The sequence below is a fragment of the Erythrolamprus reginae genome, chromosome Z (assembly GCF_031021105.1).
Source record: "Erythrolamprus reginae isolate rEryReg1 chromosome Z, rEryReg1.hap1, whole genome shotgun sequence".
NCBI lineage: Eukaryota > Metazoa > Chordata > Lepidosauria > Squamata > Dipsadidae > Erythrolamprus > Erythrolamprus reginae.
Genome location: NC_091963.1, coordinates 142,198,616 through 142,218,269, shown reverse-complemented (window position 1 = coordinate 142,218,269; position 19,654 = coordinate 142,198,616). Strand labels below are relative to the sequence as shown.

The following is a 19,654-nucleotide window of genomic DNA, read 5'->3' as shown; positions in this document are numbered from 1 at the left end:
TATCCATATATGCCATATTTGGCCATCATAGTGGTGGTAAAAGATGTTTGCTGAATGGATAAATATGGAATAGAATAGAGTTATCAAACTCAATTTCATTAAGGGCTGCATCAGGGCTGTGGTTGACCTTGGTGGATCAGTTGGGTATGGCCAATTGGGTGGGCGTTTCCAGCTTGATGTCACTCTCCAAACTGCTGACATGTTTCTCTGTGCACTGTATAGTCCGGACTGATGCCATGCTGACCCAATCTTTCCTCTATGCACTGGGTAGATTAGGCCAAAGTTACATTGACTTGATCTTTTCTTTTCACATTGGGTAGACTAGGCCAAAGCCATGCTGGCCCAATCTTTCCTCCTCTCATTGGTTAGATCAGGATGCCTGTGGGCCAGATCCAATCACATGCATTCTGTGGGTCTGGAGTTTGACACCCTTGGTCTAGAAGGTAATTCAAATGCAATTCAAATACAGAGTAAAAAAATTAGATGTATAGCCTAAAATTTTATAGAGAACAGAAAATGGAATTTGGGGGAAAATGGGAAATAACAGTTGCCCATCTTCTCATCTCCACCTACTATGAAGAATGAACTCCACACTGGAATCAGGGAAACACTCAATACACAACACTAATAACAAAATCTGAATCATTTCTTTATTAACTGTCCCTTTGTATTCAAATCAGGTCTAAAAATAATAATATAGCATTTGGGGAAAAAGATGCAGCCCAGCAATCCAGCTGATGAAGCCAAAATGGAGAAGATCTCCACTGCCCCCATATATTTTCCCTTTGTACTCAAGTAGGTTGGAACAAATGATATCCAGACACTACAAAAAACCAACATGCTGAAGGTGATAAATTTAGCTTCATTAAAACTATCAGGTAACTTCCTGGCTAGAAAGGCTACCATGAAGCTGGTAGAAGCCAAGAACCCCATAAAGCCAAGGACAAGGTAAAACATGATGGCTGAACCTTCATTACATTCCAGCACAATTTCTTCAGCCATGGAGTGCATGTCCAAATCTGGGAATGGGGGAGAAATTGCCAACCACACTGTACAAATAGTGAATTGTGTTATGGAGCTAGATAGGATAATACTTTTGGCCAATTTGTTCCCTACCCATTTCCTCATATTGGAGTCAGGCTTAGTAGCCATGAAAGCAATAACAACAATGGTTGTTTTCCCCAAAATGCAAGAAAGAGCCACAGAGAAGATGATGCCAAAAGCAGTTTGTCTCAACAGGCATTTCATTTGGTCAGGTTTCCCAATGAAGAGTAAGCTGCAAAGAAAGGAAAGGAGGAGTGCAATGAGTAAAATATAAGTGAGATTCCTGTTGTTGGCTCTGACTATAGGTGTGCTTTTCTCTTTAATGAAGATACCCAGCACCAAAGTTGTGATGAAGGAAAAGAAGAGACTAACAGTGGCCAAAGTTATTCCTAGTGGTTCATTGTAAGACAGGAAAGTTGTAGTTTTCAGAATACAGAGATTTTGAGCCTTGTTTGGATATTGATCTTCTGAACATTGGAAACAATCAACTGCATCTGGAATAGGAAAGCATTAAGATCAGGTTGCTATCGATATGCTCAAGTTTTATGAACCTTCCCACCTGCCTTGGATGCTTCTGCCCATGCACAGAATCATCACACATACATGAGTGTGTATGTGAATTGGTAGTGATGGGAGTTAGAACCCAGCACTGATTAACCTATCCTATCCATCCACACCTATCCATTTCTAGAAATAGTAATCTAGAGGAACAGATAATTAATAGAAAAGTTAATTAATGAGATTAATTAAAATGCTTGTTTAATGAACTGCATATTTAGTGCCATGCTGTAAATATTCTAGAATATATAATACTTACACATTTGTGATTACAATTCTACTCTATCCTTTTTTTCATATTCTCCTTCCACTCCCTCTACCTCTCCCTCCTTCTTTCCCTCTCTCCCTTCTATCTTTCTTGAGAAAAATTATTTATTTATTTAATTGGATTTCTAGGCTACCCTTCTCCATAGACTCAGGGCAGCCTACAAAGTAAAAAACAATGCAGATAAATAATTATAAAACCCCAACCATCTTATCAGATACCCAATTTAAAACCAATCTTAAAAATCCAGTACATACAATCATTCAAATGATTCGTCCCAACCCAGTCATACCATAGGCTGGAGCATGCTCAACGGCCGCAGATCTGCGGGCAAAGGTGTGTCTTTAAGATCTTCTGGAAGGCCAAGAGAGTGGGGCGGTGTGAATCTCTAGGGGGAGTTGGTTCCAAAGGACTGGAGCTGCCACAGAGAATGCCCTTCCCCTAAATACTGCCAGACAGCACTGCTTGGCTGACAGGATCTGGAGAAGGCCAACTCTGTGGGATCTAATTGGCTGCTGGGACCCATGAGGCAGGAGATGGTTCCATAAGTAACCTGGTCCTAAGCCATGTAGGGCTTTATAGGTCATAACCAGCACTTTAAACTGTGTTCATTAGCTGCATTGTTCAACCAATGCAGCTAATGGAGTGATGATAATATATAGGCAGCAATGAACTTTTGTTTTCCTGTGGCTGCATTTTGCACTAACTGCAGTCTATAAACAGTCTTCAAAGGCAGCCCCATGCAGAGGGCATGGAGCTGATGAGTGACTGGAAGAAGGGCCTCCCTGTCCAAATAGGCCGCAACTGGTGTATCAGGCAAACCTGTGCAAATGCCCTCATTGCCACAGCTGAGAGATGTTGCTCTAGCCTCAGCTGTGGATCAAAGAGGACTCCCAAGTTGTGGACCCTCTCTGAGGGGGTCAAAAGTCCACCCCCAAGGTGATGGACAGACAGATGGAGTTGTCTTTGGGAGGCAAAGCCCACAGGCACTCCATCTTGTCGGGGTGAGCTTGAGCCTGTTAACACCCATTCAGACCTTCATAGCCTCCAGACACTGGCATATCATCTCCATCCTACAATAGAATACCTCATCCTACAACAGAAAAAGATTTTCATTAGGTTTTTCTTTTCATAGTTTTGTTCTGCATTAATCAGAAGCAATAAAGTCCAACTTTTTTCCTCTTTGCAAAACCAGGTGTGGGCATGGCCAGTGCATGACGCATCCAGCTCATGGGCTATGAGTTTATTTATTTATTTATTGGATTTATATGTCACCCCTCGGAGTGACTTACAACATATAAAAACAATACAAAATATCCTAAATCCAATTCAATTTAAAATTAGCTAATCTAAACCCCAAGTTCTTTAAAAATCAATCATTCCCATTCAAACAAACAAACATACATTTCATTTATCAGACAGGGGGCTAGAATCTAATGGCCTCAAGTCTGATGGCACAAATGAGTCTACAGACTCTTGCAGAAGGCAAAGTGGGTGGGGGCAGTGCAAATCTCTGGGGGAGCTGATTGCTGAGGGCTGGAGCTCCCACAGAGAAGGTTCTTATCCTAGGCCCTGCCAAGTGACATTGTCTATTGAAGGCCAACTCTGTGGGACCTGACCAGTCATTAGGGCTCATGCGGCAGGAGGCGGTCTCATAAGTAATCTGGTCTGATGCCATGTAGGGCTTTATGGGTCATAACCAACACTTTGGTAACCAACAAATTGACAGCCAATGCAGCCCGCGTAGTGCTGGAGAAACATGGGCATATCTATGTGGAATTGGTATGTCCACTTCATCAGGCATTACCAGGTCAAACTCCTCCCACACAACAGGACTAAGATGAACCCATCACCTTGATTGACTTGTTGTCAGCCAATACCACGTTCCTATTGGAGTCAATGTCTGTCCAGATCTGGGTGATTTTATCTGTGAAAAACTTATTAAAATCCTCAGCGACGTGATACACACATCTTGTCATCTTGAACACCACTTTATAAGTCTCAATATGAGCTCTTAAAAGTGTTCAGTCAGATTCAGATTTACTTTTCCTCCAGCACTTCTCTAGATGACTCTTCTGGTGTTTCATCCCGTGGAGTTCCTCAGTAAACCAAGGAAATCTCCAGGGTCTACTGCCACAGAGAGGTCACAAAGGCCCAATCCGCTGTAGAGCCCCTGCCACATCCATATTCCAGGCCGCAAAAAGGGACCTGGCACCTGGGTGGAACCACCTAATTGGAGCCTTAAAATCAAGCCAGTTTGACACCCCTGTCTTAGGAGGTTTAAATATTAGTATTTTAAAGCACAGTTAAAGAGCCTGAATAGTTTTTCGCAAAGCAACTCTTACCCATCTGATTTGAAATTTTCCCTTTTGCACATGGAATGCAGTCATAACAACAAAATGGCTTCCCTTCTATTTTCCTCTTTTTGGTCCCCAAATTGCAATTGTCATTGCATACAGAAAGAGGTTGAACCTATCAAGAAATGAAAGCAGGATTTATTAAAAGTCACAATTTTCTATTAAAAAAAAAAATCAAAGTCAGGGTGAATTTTATTTTAAAAAATAGGGTATAAGTGTCACAAAACTAAGATGATTTTGAGCGACTGTAATAAATTAGTGGAACTACTGCAGAAAATGGAAACTAGAATCAAAACTGGAAATAGGAATACTAAAAACTGGAGATTCAGGCATTATTTGGCTAGGTAAATATCTAGAAGAATTTATTTCCAATGCATAAATTAGCCGGAAATTAAATTAGCTCCACCCAAGTTTTAATTCCTTTCTTTATTTTGGCCACATCAATGGGGAAGTTTTTTCTTTGGACCAGGGTTAACATGTCCCCTGACATGGGATTTCCCCTTTCTTTTTTCTCCCTTCCCATCCATGCCAAGAAGGTAAGCATCAATTGCTTTTCTTTGGGTGGCATGTCTTTCAACAACATTGTTGAGAAAAGAAACTGTTGAATCCTTGCAAGAATGAAGGACTGCAAACTTGGAGTAAGTAACGGTTAATTTTATTAGAACAGAAGGTAACGGTTTACAGAACGAAACAAGACAACAACAAAACATGGCCGTGCTGGCAGCTATATATACCCCGGGCTGCCAGGCTCAGCCAACCAATCACCTTATCGTATTTTCCCACCCCAGGAATATGGGGCGGGTACAAGGCCTAACTGTCTTCTGGACACAACAGAAACAATGTGAGTCATTGTTTTATCATTTTTTCTTGCCTTTTTTCAAATAAATAAGAACTTGGCAAAGCCATAAATCATGGGGCTGTGGCACCTGATATCTACATGTGTGTCTCTCTATATTTGTGTTTTCCTTTTAAAAAGTGAATGGTTTAATGCTTAGGGTGATTATAGTTCCTGGTAAGCTCTCAGTTGTGTCTCAATAATTCTATATTAGAAGTTGGGCCAAGCAAATATTCAAAGATCCAAAGCTGCACTAAGTAGATTCAATGTAAGTGGATCACAAGCTTCCTAACAGATAGGAAGCAGCAAGTGAAGCTAGGCAAAAGCACATCAGATACTTGTACAATTAGCATAGCCCCTCCCTCCCAGGTTGTGTGTTTTCACCACTTCTCTTCTCTCTATTTACCAATTACTGCAACTCAAATGATCCATCTGTTAAACTACTGAAGTCTGCCAATGATACAACAATGATTGGTCTCATATTTTTCCTGGTGCCATCAATAATTCCCTCACCACTGTCAAACTATTCACTAATGCTGCATTACTATTACTTCCAGCGTTCTCATTGTTCCTATCAGCCATCTCTTTCCACATATATGACTGTAACTTGATGCTTGTGTCCTTATAACTTATATTAATATTGATTGTTTACCGATTGATTATTTGTACCCTATGACAATCATTAAGTATTGTATCGTATTATTCTTGACTAATGTATATGTAGCCCCATGTAGAGAGCATTACAGTAGTCGAGCCCCGAGGTGATGAGGGCATGAGTGACTGTGAACAGTGACTCCCGATCCAAATAGGGCCGCAACTGGTGCACCAGGGGAACCTGGGAAAATGCCCCCCTTGCCACAGCTGAAAGATGTTTCTCTAATGTGAGCTGTGGGTCGAGGAGGACGCCTAAGTTGCAGACCCTCTCTGAGGGGGTTAGTGATTCCCCCCCCAGGGTAATGGATGAACAGATGGGATTGTCCTTGGGAGGCAAAACAAACAGCCACTCTGTCTTATCATGGTTGAGTTTGAGTCTGTTGACACTCATCCAGACCCCAACAGCCTCCAGGCACTGGCACATCACTTCCACTGCTTTGCTGACTGGACAAGGGGTGGAGATGTAAAGCTGGGTATCATCTGCATATTGATGATACCTCACCCCATGCCCTTGGATGATATCACCCAGCAGTTTCATGTAGATATTAAATAGTAGGGGGGAGAGGACCGACCCCTGAGGCACCCCACAAGGGAATAACCTAGAGGTCGACCTCTGACCCCCCCACTAACACCAACTGCGACCGACCGGAGAGGTAGGAGGAGAACCACTGAAGAACAGTGTCTCCCACTACCAACCCCTCCAGCTGGTGCAGAAGGATATCATGGTCGATGGTATCGAAAGCCGCTGAGAGGTCAAGAAGCACCAGGACAGAGGATAAACCCCTGTCCCAGGCCCACCAGAGATCATCCATCAGCACGACCAAAGCAGTTTCCGTGCTGTAGCCGGGCCTGAATCCTGACTGTTGAGGACCTAGATAATCAGCTTCTTCCAAGGACCTCTGGAGCTGGAGCGCCACCACCTTCTCGACAACCTTCCCCATAAAGGGAAGTTTGGAGATGAGGCCGATAGTTGTTGAGAATGGCTGGGTCCAGGGAAGGCTTCTTGAGGAGGGGGCGCACAAGCGCCTCCTTGTAGGGATCTGGGAAGGACCCCCTCCCCAAAGAAGCGTTGACAATCTCCTGGACCTAGCTCCGTGTCACCTCCCTGCTGGCCGAGACCAGCCACGAGGGACACGGATCCAGTAAACAGGTGGTGGAACTCACAGCTCCAATGGCCTTGTCCACTTCATCAGGTGTCACCAGATCAAACTCCTCCCAGACAGGTGGACAAGTACGTGCCCCAGTCACCTCGACTGACTCGTTGTCAGTCGACTCTGTTTTCCAATTGGAGTCGAGGTCCGCTCGGATCCGAGTGATTTTATCAGCGAAAAACGTGTTAAAATCCTCGGCACTACTCTGCAAGGGCTCCCCAACTCCCCCCTGATTAAGAAGGGAGCGGGTCACCCTAAACAGAGCGGCCGCGCGAGATTCCGCTTATGTACCAATGACAAATTCCTTTTGTTTCCAATCATACTTGGCCAATAAAGATTTCCATTCTATTCTATGTGATCATCTTTTGGAACATCTTAACAAGAAAATCAAAAAGAAGCCAGATAATTTAGCAAGTATGTTAATAACTTAAAAATTGGATTGATTCACTTAACAACTGTACTAAGAAGTCATAAAATTGAACAAAACATATAAGTGTCTCGTATAGCAACATAAATTTTTGGGCCCAATTGTGATCATAATTTGAGGACTACATCTATTTCTTCAATTTTGCAGTTTTCAACTTGATATCTTCAAGGATTAGATCCTGGAAACAAGAAGGGATGGGAAAGAACACACAATTTGAAATCTGAGCAGGCTATACCTGTTTAAACATGGTGGGCCAGATAATATCTTTTGCAGAAATGGTGAATAGCTTATCCAGAGAAGCTGTTGGATCGATCTTCCCAACTTTTACTTTAACAAAGGTCTCATTTGGGAAGGTGACCCAGTTGATAATGTCAAATCCAATCTCTAGATTCCCATTTTCATTAAAGGAAATTTTCTCTCCTGCTGTGTTATTAAATGAGATAGTTCTCAAATAGTGATGGAGCTAAACGGAATCAGAGGTAGACAATTAATGGGAAAGAAGGAAGGAATAGAAAGAAAAAAGAATCCATAATATTAAGTAAAAGGTCACTTGTTTAATATAATTGGGCACAATAATAGAATAATTGTTCGTTTAATATTTCTTTATTGCCACAGAGGTATTGAACCTCTGCCAAACTCAGAAATACTACTGTCTCTTAATTCTTTCTTCCGTATTTTTGTAGAAGTGTTATATCTTCCCAATTACAAAGATTTACTCAAAACAAGAGAAAAATAAAGTGACAAGAGACTTAAAATTATCTCCACTCTGGCATTCTCATTGGCTATAACCATTGTAACACATCTTATTGCATTAGACAGAACAGCAAAAGGAAATATTCATTTATTCTTTTGTTACCTGCCATGCTTTTTGAGCCAACAATATTTCTCTCTGAACTTCTGTCCTTGTTTTGGATTTGGATTTGAGGGAAAGCATGGCTTGTAAGGCATATGCCACACCATAGACTGCATTATAAATGGAGTAACTCTGCCCACTCATTGTGGTATCAAACACAGACTTAGGTACTTTCTCCAACTTTTCTTCTCCGGTGCACAGCTTTCCAGTGTCTTCATTTAACTTATCTTTAGGAAAAGAACATTCAAAAGCCTTTTCCCAGAACACTCTCATTAAATGGTCTTCCACTTCAGAAGTTGGGTTTCTCATCTGAAGGAATTTATCAAATCCAGAAATTTCCTTGGAAGAAACTATAAAAGATATAACACCATTGAAGGCATGCATAGTCATAGTTCTTTGAAGTGCAAGTGATGTAAACTCCATTTGGGCTGGCATTATCCAAACTTTATCTTTTCCCTCAATGGAGGTATCTACCAAAAGTTCAACATAGGGCAACATTCTAAAAAAGACAGTGTTCTGATTTTCACAATATACAATAATGACATTGACAGTGCTGTTCATGATAATTGCGTAGGTTTTACGAAAACCTGTAAGGACACCTAAAACATCATTAGAGAATGTTTCCTTGACCATCTCTTCTATGAAGTCAAAGCAGATGCCTTTCTGAGAATACAAAGGAACGGCGTTTTTTACGAAACTCTCTCCAATCACATCAGGTTGGGAAATCAACCCAATCCATGTCCACCTTAAATGCAACAACAACTGGAGAATAGCCATAATCTGTTGTTCACCATTTGGGAAAAAACAATGAAAGAAAACAGTTTGTATCTTGTCATCTATTGTTGGAGAAGACCCATATGTCAGCTGAATATGGAACAAAAAAAGGGGAGGGGAAGGAACATGGTTTTTCAAAATGAAACTTTCATTATTATTTTTTAATCTGCTTTTAATTTATGGCTTTCTGTAATAACCAAATTATAATCATGTTCTTGTCCAGATGTACTGAGATACACAGCAGGACTTGTCTAGATACCAGAATTTATTGTGTGCCAATTCAGGAACCAGTTCAGATAAATAACAAAGACACTTTTGTAGAAAACCAGTACTAAACAGTTTTACTCTTCAGTGCAAGCAAAATATCTTCTGTCTTAGTCTTCTATTTAAAGGAACAAACTTTACTTTAGCTATATGCAGTAAAACTTACTCACATGTAGACAATAAACCAATCTATATCAACACCACAGCTCCAACTCATTACTTAACTCATGCTCAAACTGCTTCAGCCAGCCAACTAACAGCCACCTAAAACACCACCTCCATTGTAAAAGTGCTTTACATTTTATAATGCTCTGGCCCAATCAGGTTGCAATTTTCTTCCTATGACTCAGCATTCATTACTGTTTAACATGCTTACAACCTTCTTTTACCTTACATGGCTACTTAATGGAATATCACCTAGGATTTAGCTAATCCTTGCCAGTTCTGAAACAACTGATGCACAGAATATTCATTCAACAGTTTGTTATTGTAGTGTAAGTACAAAGCCAGAGACTTTAGAAAGGCATTAATTCAGGAAATGTATCTAAAGAGCAAACTAACTATTCTAAAATAACAATACTGTATATTGAATGTTAAAAAATCATGAATTCTTAATGTTATTATTAAAACATGGTAAGAAAATACATTCAGGGTTCACACAAACTACGCAAAGCACCACAACCTCCCAAGAAAAATCCATGTATGATTCGTAAGGAAAAGAAATAGGGATTTGGTCTATATATCAACGAGGGAAACATTAAAAGGAAAATAAATAATAGTATTGAAGCAAGTACTGAGGTGGGTGAGGGAACAAAAGTGGGAGTACAAGTTTCTGTCTATTGAATAAGAAGAACATACCTTTTAGATGGCTGATACCAGAGAGGATGCAAATCACTTGGGAAGGAAAAAGAATGAGAATCAAAATATAGAAAGAGCACTAGAAGTGTTTGACCAAATAAGAGGAAAAGATGAAGACTCTCAGTCAACTAGAAGACAAGAACTAGAAACAAAGGGAGGACAAGAATCAGAAGGAGAAGACAAACAAATCAAGAAAGAAGGCAAAACAAAAGAAACAGAAGAACAGGTGAAACAAAGGGAAGCCAGAACTAGAGCTCAGAAAGCAAACCAGTTTAACCCAAAACTAAATAAATAAAGTAGAATAGGAAGATGCACAAAGAAATATAATTAATGTTGATTAATGTGCAAGGCTTGAATGGTACCGTAAAAAGGAAGGAAACCTTAGCAAAATTAATTGAACAAAAATGATATTCTACATTTACAAATGTTTGGAGTATCCTTCCACAGATTAAAAAAGAAAGAAAGAAAAGTGGCAATATATATAAAGAATGTTATGGAAAGTAGAGAAGGGAAGAATATTGATAGCTGAAGTTAAAATAAGGGATATAAATATTTTGATAGTAAATATTTATGCCCCAAATAAAGACCAAAAAGAATTTTATATTAAAAAATACAAAAGAAAATAGTTCAAACAGAATGAAAAAGAATTTGTTTAATTGGAGACTTTAATGAGATAATAGGTGGGAAAAAGGACCACACAGGAGAGAGAAAAAAATCAGAGAAATCCATCTTACCAAAAGTTTTCTTTGATATGGAGGAAGAATTTAATTTAAATAGATTTGTGGAGGACTCTTCACCCAAGAACTAAGCATTGTACATTTTATTCTAACCCACATAAGACATTTATTAGAATAGATATGGTATGGGTATCTAGGGAACTCAGTAAAAATATAGAAAAAATACAAATAACCCCAAACATATGGCCAGATCACAAGCCTATAAAAATAACTTGGACAAATACAAAACAAAACATCAGAAGATGGATTTACAACAGACAACTCATCCAAATGATCAATGTTTACTAATAGAAACATAGAAACATAGAAGTCTGACGGCAGAAAAAGACCCCATGGTCCATCTAGTCTGCCCTTATACTATTTTCTGTATTTTATCTTAGGATGGATATATGTTTATCCCAGGCATGTTTAAATTCAGTTACTGTGGATTTATCTACCACGTCTGCTGGAAGTTTGTTCCAAGGATCTACTACTCTTTCAGTAAAATAATATTTTCTCATGTTGCTTTTGATCTTTCCCCCAACTAACCTCAGATTGTGTCCCCTTGTTCTTGTGTTCACTTTCCTATTAAAAACACTTCCCTCCTGGACCTTATTTAACCCTTTAATATATTTAAATGTTTCGATCATGTCCCCCCTTTTCCTTCTGTCCTCCAGACTATACAGATTGAGTTCATTAAGTCTTTCCTGATACGTTTTATACTTAAGACCTTCCACCATTCTTGTAGCCCGTCTTTGGACCCGTTCAATTTTGTCAATATCTTTTTGTAGGTGAGGTCTCCAGAACTGAACACAGTATTCCAAATGTGGTCTCACCAGCATTCTATATAGCGGGATCATAATCTCCCTCTTCCTGCTTGTTATACCTCTAGCTATGCAGCCAAGCATCCTACTTGCTTTCCCTACCGCCTGACTGCACTGTTCACCCGTTTTGAGACTGTCAGAAATCACTACGCCTAAATCCTTTTCTTTTGAAGTATTTGCTAACACAGAACTGCCAATACAATAGTCAGATTGAGGATTCCTTTTCCCCAAGTGCATTATTTTACATTTGGAAACATTAAACTGCAGTTTCCATTGCTTTGACCATTTATCTAGTAAAGCTAAATCATTTACCATATTGCCGACGCCTCCAGGAATATCAACCCTATTGCACACTTTAGAGTCATCGGCAAATAGGCAAACCTTCCCTACCAGACCTTCCCCTATGTCACTCACAAACATATTAAAAAGAATAGGACCCAGAACAGACCCTTGTGGCACACCGCTTGTAACCTGACTCTGCTCAGAATACTCGCCATTCACAACAACCCTCTGGTGTCTATGCTTCAGCCAGCTGCAAATCCATTGAACTATCCAGGGATTAAGTCCAATCTTCACTAATTTATCTATCAGCTCTTTATGTGGAACCGTATCAAAGGCTTTGCTGAAGTCCAGGTAGGCAATATCTAATGATAATATTGATAATATAACGATACCAATATTATGAAATGATCCAGAAAGACAAGTGGCAGTTGTCTTTCTGGAGGCACAAAAAGCATTTGGCAACATAGATTGGCAATATATGAAATTATTAATACAAATAATGGAATTTTGTGACAAATTTTTAAAAATGATAGATACAATATATTCTTCCCAATCTGCCAAGGTGATAGTGAATGGCAACATAACTAAAGCTTTTTAGATACAGAAAGGTGTTAGACAAGGTTATCCACTGTCACCTCAGCTTTTCATTTTTACAATAGAAATATTGTTGAATAGAATTAGGGAGAATCTGGATATTAAAGGAACTACAATAAAAAAAGAAAGTTATAAATTACAAGTGTTTGCTGATGACTTTTTTTTTCTAGAGAACCCACAGGGAACAGGAATAATTTTGATAAATGAGTTAGAAAAAAATATGAGTCAGTGGCAGGTTTAAAAATAAACAAATTGAAAACTAAATTATTAACCAAAAATATGACAAGCCAACAAGAAAAGAATCTAGAAGAAGAAATGGGTTTACAAATAGTTAAAAAAATACTAAGGTATCAACTTAACAAATAAATGCTCAACAATAAAGAATAATAACTATAAAAAAATTGTAGTACAATTAGAAGTGGATCTTCAAAGATGGAAAAATTTACAGGTATCCCCTTTAGGTTGTCAGAAAATTCTTTACAAATTTGGATAAAATAATAACAAGATTCATTTGGCAAAACTATCCAAGTTTTTAAAAAATGGACCCAAGACAATAAAAGCAGAGGTGGTTTGGACTTCCAGATTGGAAGCTGTAACAAATTTGTATAATAGCCATCTCTTGGCATTAGAAAGCCATGACATATTGATGGGCTGGCCCTCTTTTTTGTGGAATAAAGAAAAAAATTCCCAACTACTTTCAAAGGCACCTGTTTAGAGAAATATTGATTACAACTTGGTTGAATATTTTTTTAAAAACCTATTATATCAATGTTCCAAACTGGCTTTCAACTATGGAAGCAATGATATACTCAAACATATTTGATAGAAATGAAATGTTGAAATACAAGAACATTTAAGATAGAACTGGAAAACTTTTTTAAAAAAGGATTAAATAACCAAAATATAGAAATTGACTGGTGTCCATATGCCCAAATACAATATCGTTATAAGACATACAGTACATGAAAGATAATGGAATTGAAATTGAATCAAATATATTAGACAAACCTCTGACAGGCCCAGAAAACAAAATTATATCCAAATTTGATAACTATCTGTTGCAATACGAAAGAAACAAAGACCTAGTTAAAGGACCCATGATAGCATGGTCACAAAATGTAGGACACAGTGTTCACTTGGCAGATTGGGAACAGATATGGAACAGAAATCAAAAATTATCCAAATCAGCATCATACAAAGAGAATATTATAAAATGTGTTATATATGGTATTTGGCTCTGACTCAATTGGCAAAGATTTATCCAAATTTAAATCCGATTTGTTGGCAATGCAGATAAAGGCACCTTTTTTCACCTGTGACTTTTGTGCCCCGAAACAAAAATATTTTGGATTAAGATACATAAATAAATGCAAGAAATTACTCAACCACAAATAGAATTTATATCAGAACTCCTCCCCTTAGGAATATTCAGGAAAAATTACAGTAAGTGTATCAAGTATTTAATACTTCATATCATCAGAGCAGTTAGTATTACCTTTGCTCAATTTTGGAAAGACTCAGAGAGTACAATAAGAAAAAAATATATACGAATCTGCTGAAATGGATAGGCTAACAATAGACTTGCAAGGTCTGAAAGATTCAGAATACAGTATTGTGAAATCTGGGATAGATGATAGAAAAAAACCGAAGTATAATCTGTAAATCTGTAAATAGAAATGTAAAGGTATTCTAATTATTACAACAAAAATGAGATTAAATATAATATGATTAAGTCTATAAAATGTGAAGAAGCTCAAAGAAAACAAATGCAACAATGTAACAATGCAGAATTACGTATTACTGTTTTTAAAGAAAATAATGAAAAATTAATAAACTCTATTTTAAAAAAAGAAAATGCATTCATAAAAATGTGTCCCAAAATCCCAAAACTACTAGGCTGAGATACATACATACATACATACATACATACATACATACATACATACATACATACATACATATATCTTGTGCTTATATAGGCATGTATATATGCACAAGGAAAGCAAAGTTGCTTTCTCCCATATTTGGGAATATCAGGGTGATTTCGACAGAAAACAGCCATATGGCTTTTCCCTGGTGAAAGCTGATTTGTAGGCAAGCTTGTGACTTAGAGGTTAATATCCTGCCTTGAATGCAGAAGGCTACAAGTTCAAATCCCAGTAAGATGATGATGATGATGATGATGATGATGATGATGATGATGATGACAATAATAACAATAACAACAACAATTATTATTATTATTATTATTATTATTATTATTATTATTATTATTATTATTATTATGTCAGTACAACATAGCAAATGAGATCACTATGCTGGATTTCGTATTTCATCACCAGTCGGGCGCTTCCCAAGCACCTAGGACTGTGTGATGTAGTGGCGAATTATGTTTGCCGATCCCAGTAATGCGGCCTTTTGCAATTGACAGATGGAGATTTTGTCAATTCCGATGGTTTTCAAATGTCCGCTGAGATCCTTTGGTACTGCACCCAGCGTGCCAAGTACCACTGGGACCACTTTCACTGGCTTATGCCAGAGTCGTTGCAGCTCGATTTTTAGATCTTCGTATTTCACTAATTTCTCTAGCTGCTTCTCCTCAATTCTGCTGTTTTCTGGGATTGCGATGTCGATGATCCATACTTTCTTTTTCTCCACAATCACAATGTCTGGTGTGTTATGCTTCAGAATTCGGTCAGTCTGAAGTCGGAAATCCCACAGTAGTTTTGCTTGCTCATTTTTGAACACTTTTTCAGGCTTATGATCCCACCAGTTCTTTGCCACTGGTAAATGGTAGTTCCGGCACAAGTTCCAGTGGATCATCTGTGCCACAGCATCCTGTCTATGCTTGTAGTCAGTCTGTGCGATCTTTTTGCAGCAGTGTTGAGGGAATTATTTGTTTAGCAAAGTGATGATGTTCAGGAAAAAAACTGTTCCTGTGTCTAGTTGTCTTGGTGTGCAGTGCTCTGTAGTGAAGTTTTGAGGGTAGGAGTTGAAACAATTTGTCTTCAGGATGCGAGAGGTCAGCAAATATTTTCCCCGCCCTCTTTTTGACTCGTGCAGTATGCAAGACCTCAATGGAAGGCAAGTTGGCAGCAATTGTTTTTTCTGCAGTTCTGATTATCTGCTGAAGTCTGTGTCAGTCCTGTTAGGTTGCAGCACCAAACCAGATAGTTATAGAGGTGCAGAGATGACAGACTCAATTCTGTGCCAGCTCCTTGGGCAGTTTGAGGTTCCTGAGCTGGCACGGAAAGAACATTCTTTGTTGTGCTTTTTTGATGATGTTTTTGATGTTAGGTGACCATTTTAGGTCTTGAGATATGATAGAACCTAAAATTTGAAGGTCTCTACTCTTGATAATATGTTGCCTATTATTGTGAGAGATGGAAGGGTGGAAGGGTGCAGATATATATACATACATGGATGGATGGATGGATGGATGGATGGATGGATGGATGGATAGATAGATAGATAGATAGATAGATACACACACATACACACAAACACACACACACATGAGTTGATTTTGAGCACATGAGAACATCAGGATGATAGGCATGTCGATACAATTATGCATGCCCTTTGGAATGGGTTGACGTCTGGGGTGGGTTCCTCCCAATTCGAACTATATTGTCTGAACTGTTAGCAACCCACTGGTGACATAATTTTGGCATAGTGGATGCAGTTCTGTCTGTGCTGGTCCGTGTTCACTACAATCTTTTTTTCCCTGAATTTTTGGTCAATTTTCCTGTGTTTGGATTGCTTTTCCTCATTCTGGGTTTTGAAAAATGCCCTCCTGCTCACCCCTGGGTTCAAACTGATCTTTATTTCTTCACCTGAAGCACAGCTGATCAACTACTCAGCTGTGTTTTGGGCTGAATCCACATTCTGAGCATGCATGGAAGTGAAATTGCACAACGGGATGCACATGTGCTTGAAATGTCTCAATGCACACTGGCGGCGAAGGTAAATGCAACCCTCCCCTGGTGAGGTCAACAGTAGAATGTCTAAGGTTAAATTTTTGAGGACTTGGGGACAAAACCACAGAGTCTAGTGGTGTATTCCAGGCATTGACCACTCTGTTGCTGAAGTCATATCACATCATTGTCTAGACTGTGGCCCTCAAGGCTCTTCTCACAGCCCATTACATTTCATTCAAGAGCAAATCTTACCTGGGGCATCTTGTAGACATTCAAGATGTTTGCCATGTAGGGATAGATGTGAGAGTTGGGTCCTGCAATAACAGATACTGCTCTGTCCTTGGCATCACACTTATAATTGGGGTTTAATCTGCCTCTTGTTGAGAGAAACTCTATTGAGGCCAAGTAGGTCCATTTCGCCATGAAATAACTATTAGAGAGGTGTAGACCCAGAGTCGCATTGGGTAAAAAGTTGTTGTTTTCATTGATCTCTTTTACAGCTAAAGTCAATGCCAGAATATGTTGATAGTTCTGTAGGAAAAATCTGCAATAAGAGATATATTCCAAGACATATTTCATTTCTCAAAGAATGTGACATTATGCATACTTTAAAAAAATATTTCAATTAAATATTACAAATTTAAATTGATCATATAAATAATCATTTAAATTCACTCAGAAACTGTACAATGTTCTAATAGAATAGTATGAAATCGCATGAAATACTTGAATAATAATTCAAATAGTCTGCAATAACTATTGTTTTAAAAACATGATTTTTCATGAAAGAGGAAATGTCTTCGAAAAAAACATAAAAGTACATTTTAGTGGATAAAAGCTGATGGTTTCATTCTGGTTCTTTCATTCTTTATAAACAATTTCCACTGAGAGATAAATAGCTTGAAGGGACTTTAATAATTATATTATCATCTCCATATAATTCTTAGACATACTTCTAGGTTTATATATTAGCTTCTTACTGTAGATAACTGTGGGACCAGACTATTTATGGGACTGTCTCTTGCTTCATACCTCCCAGCAACTGATTAGAGACCACAGGTTTGGCCTTCTCTGGGTCCTATCGACTAAGCAGTGTTGGTTGGTGGGCCTGTGGGATGAGCCTTCTCTATGGCGGTCCTGGCTTTTTGGTGTCAAGTACTCCCCAAGATCTGTACTGCCCCGACTCTATTGGCTTTTTGAAAGGCCTTGACCTTGGTCGGCTTGTAGGCTCGGGGGACCTAAGATTTGAGATCTTTATTCTACCCTAGACATGATTCAATTGGTATATTTGATGTATGGTTGTAATGTTATATTTAAGGAGTTTTTTTATAGTATTATTCATTATTGCATTTTAACCATTTTATATTGTTTTATTCTTGTTGTAAGCTGAAATAAATAAAATAAATAAATAAATAAATATAGCATAGCGCAGCATTGCGTTGGGTTGCATTGCATTGCATTACATTATATTATTATATTATATTATAATATATTAGATTCATTATACCTTTCTATTTTGGGTTGGGTTGGGTTGCATTGCATTGCATTGCATTGCATTACATTACATTACATTACAATACAATACTATACTACACTACACTACACTACACTACACTACACTACACTACACTACACTATACTATACTATACTATACTATATTATAATATATTATATTATATTATAATATATTAGATTCATTATACCTTTCTATTTCCTTCAGGGAATTTGTGTGTATATGAAAAAATGGTTCAAAGAAGCATGCTTGATGGCACATATATATAAAAATATTTTTTCTTTTCCTCATAATAGACTTAGCGTGCTTCCTTATCCTAATTAAAGTGTAGCTTTTTCATTAGGGCAGACATTTTTCTCTAATATTCAGAGCAACCATTAAGTCACACAATGATGCTATTTAATTGGCAACAGAAATATTTCTTCATAAAGTATTGATTATTTGGTGCAAATTAATTAAACAAAAAAAGCTTAATATGAATTTTTAATTAATCATTCAATTGAGATCTGTCATAATGTAAGTGTGTGTTTGTGGGTATATATTTATAAGGTAGCAATTTATGTTAGAATGAAGGAACTAACCGGAAAGGAACAGGATAGATAAATTTCTGCTGCAAGTAATAATACTAATTAACTCACTCCAAGCATCCTATTATAGAAGGATATCTGGTCTGAGATATTCTATAGTTAAGAAGAGAAAGTATTTACATGAGATCATCTACTAGTTCTTCGGATGGATGCCTTCTGAAAAGCACTGGATCAGATATCATGTAGAACTGAGATAGTATCCCAGCTATTATGAAATCACCTGACAAAAAATACTTGTGTTTCATAAGGGGAGATTTACCCACAGTACATGCATTAATCTGAAGAGTAATGCATGTCAGCCCTGGCAGTAACACTGCCATTACAGCCCTGAAAAATATCATCTTCTTCAAGAAAACTTGTGTCACCATGTATGAACAAGTTCTGTCTGCAGCAATGAAACATGACAAAAAGTAATCCCTCTCACTAATTAAATTAGCTTCAGATATATCCTTTCTCAAAGAGCAATTGTTACATTTCTAGCTCTGGTCCTACGATTAATAACAATCTTCACCTGTTCTTTTGAGATTACCCCTTGGACATCCCCAAGGATTTGAGAAGAAGCTACATAACTAAGGCTCCCTAGGTAATTATAGGGGAAATCAATGTCCAGTGAATCTTGTTGGAGCTTTTGAGGGTTATTTTATTTGCAACTTATCAATTGGGATAGATCTGTAAATTGTTCAGAGTCCTTTGGGATGGATGCAGTGTATAACGCCAAATATAAAATGAATTTTTACTTTGAACTTTCCTTGCTCAATATATATAGCAGGCAGGGGGTTGAACTTCATGACCTGTAAGGTCCCTTTCAACTCTAATAATAAAATAAAATAATAATAAAAAAAAATATTAGCTTTAACCAAAGAATTGTAGGAGAAAAGTTATGATGAATTTTGATATGTAGTATGGTTCTGGTTAAACAACATTTCCATGACACTGTCAATACTACCTTCATATGGGGATGCCTTCTGAAATCCAGTATATTAAATACCATGAGGGACAAGAATGCCAGCAATGGTGTCAGAAGTGGTATTCAGCTGGTTCAGACCAGTTCGGGTGAACTGGTAGTAGCAATTTGTGGCTTGCCCACCAACTCCAGCACTATGCCATCTAAATATGTTTACAAAAGCCACATGCATGTGGAAGGACATGCCCATGTGCAGAAGGCATGCACATGACC

At 38.0% G+C, this 19,654-nt stretch overlaps 1 protein-coding gene across 1 annotated transcript; it reads right to left on the bottom strand.

Annotated features, from left to right (window-relative positions):
- Nucleotides 1–642: 642 nt before the first annotated feature.
- Nucleotides 643–18,722, bottom strand: LOC139153437 (vomeronasal type-2 receptor 26-like). The gene is made up of 6 exons (XM_070727350.1): nucleotides 18,598–18,722; nucleotides 16,629–16,806; nucleotides 8,148–9,008; nucleotides 7,527–7,754; nucleotides 4,213–4,339; nucleotides 643–1,538 (listed from the first exon to the last, which is right to left on the bottom strand). The coding sequence occupies exons 1-6, from the start codon at nucleotides 18,720–18,722 to the stop codon at nucleotides 643–645; spliced, it is 2,415 nt and encodes an 804-aa protein (XP_070583451.1).
- Nucleotides 18,723–19,654: the final 932 nt, after the last annotated feature.

Bases quoted from the DNA above. Each gene is read 5' to 3' on its own strand.
- LOC139153437 (XM_070727350.1), bottom strand. From the start codon at position 18,722: ATGAAACACAAGTATTTTTTGTCAGGTGATTTCATAATAGCTGGGATA. The intron at 9,009-16,628 runs GTAAGATTTGCT...TTCCATATTCAG, and splicing joins ATGTCTACAAGATGCCCCAG to CTGACATATGGGTCTTCTCC. The intron at 7,755-8,147 runs GTAACAAAAGAA...GATTCCGTTTAG, and splicing joins TGGCTCAAAAAGCATGGCAG to CTCCATCACTATTTGAGAAC.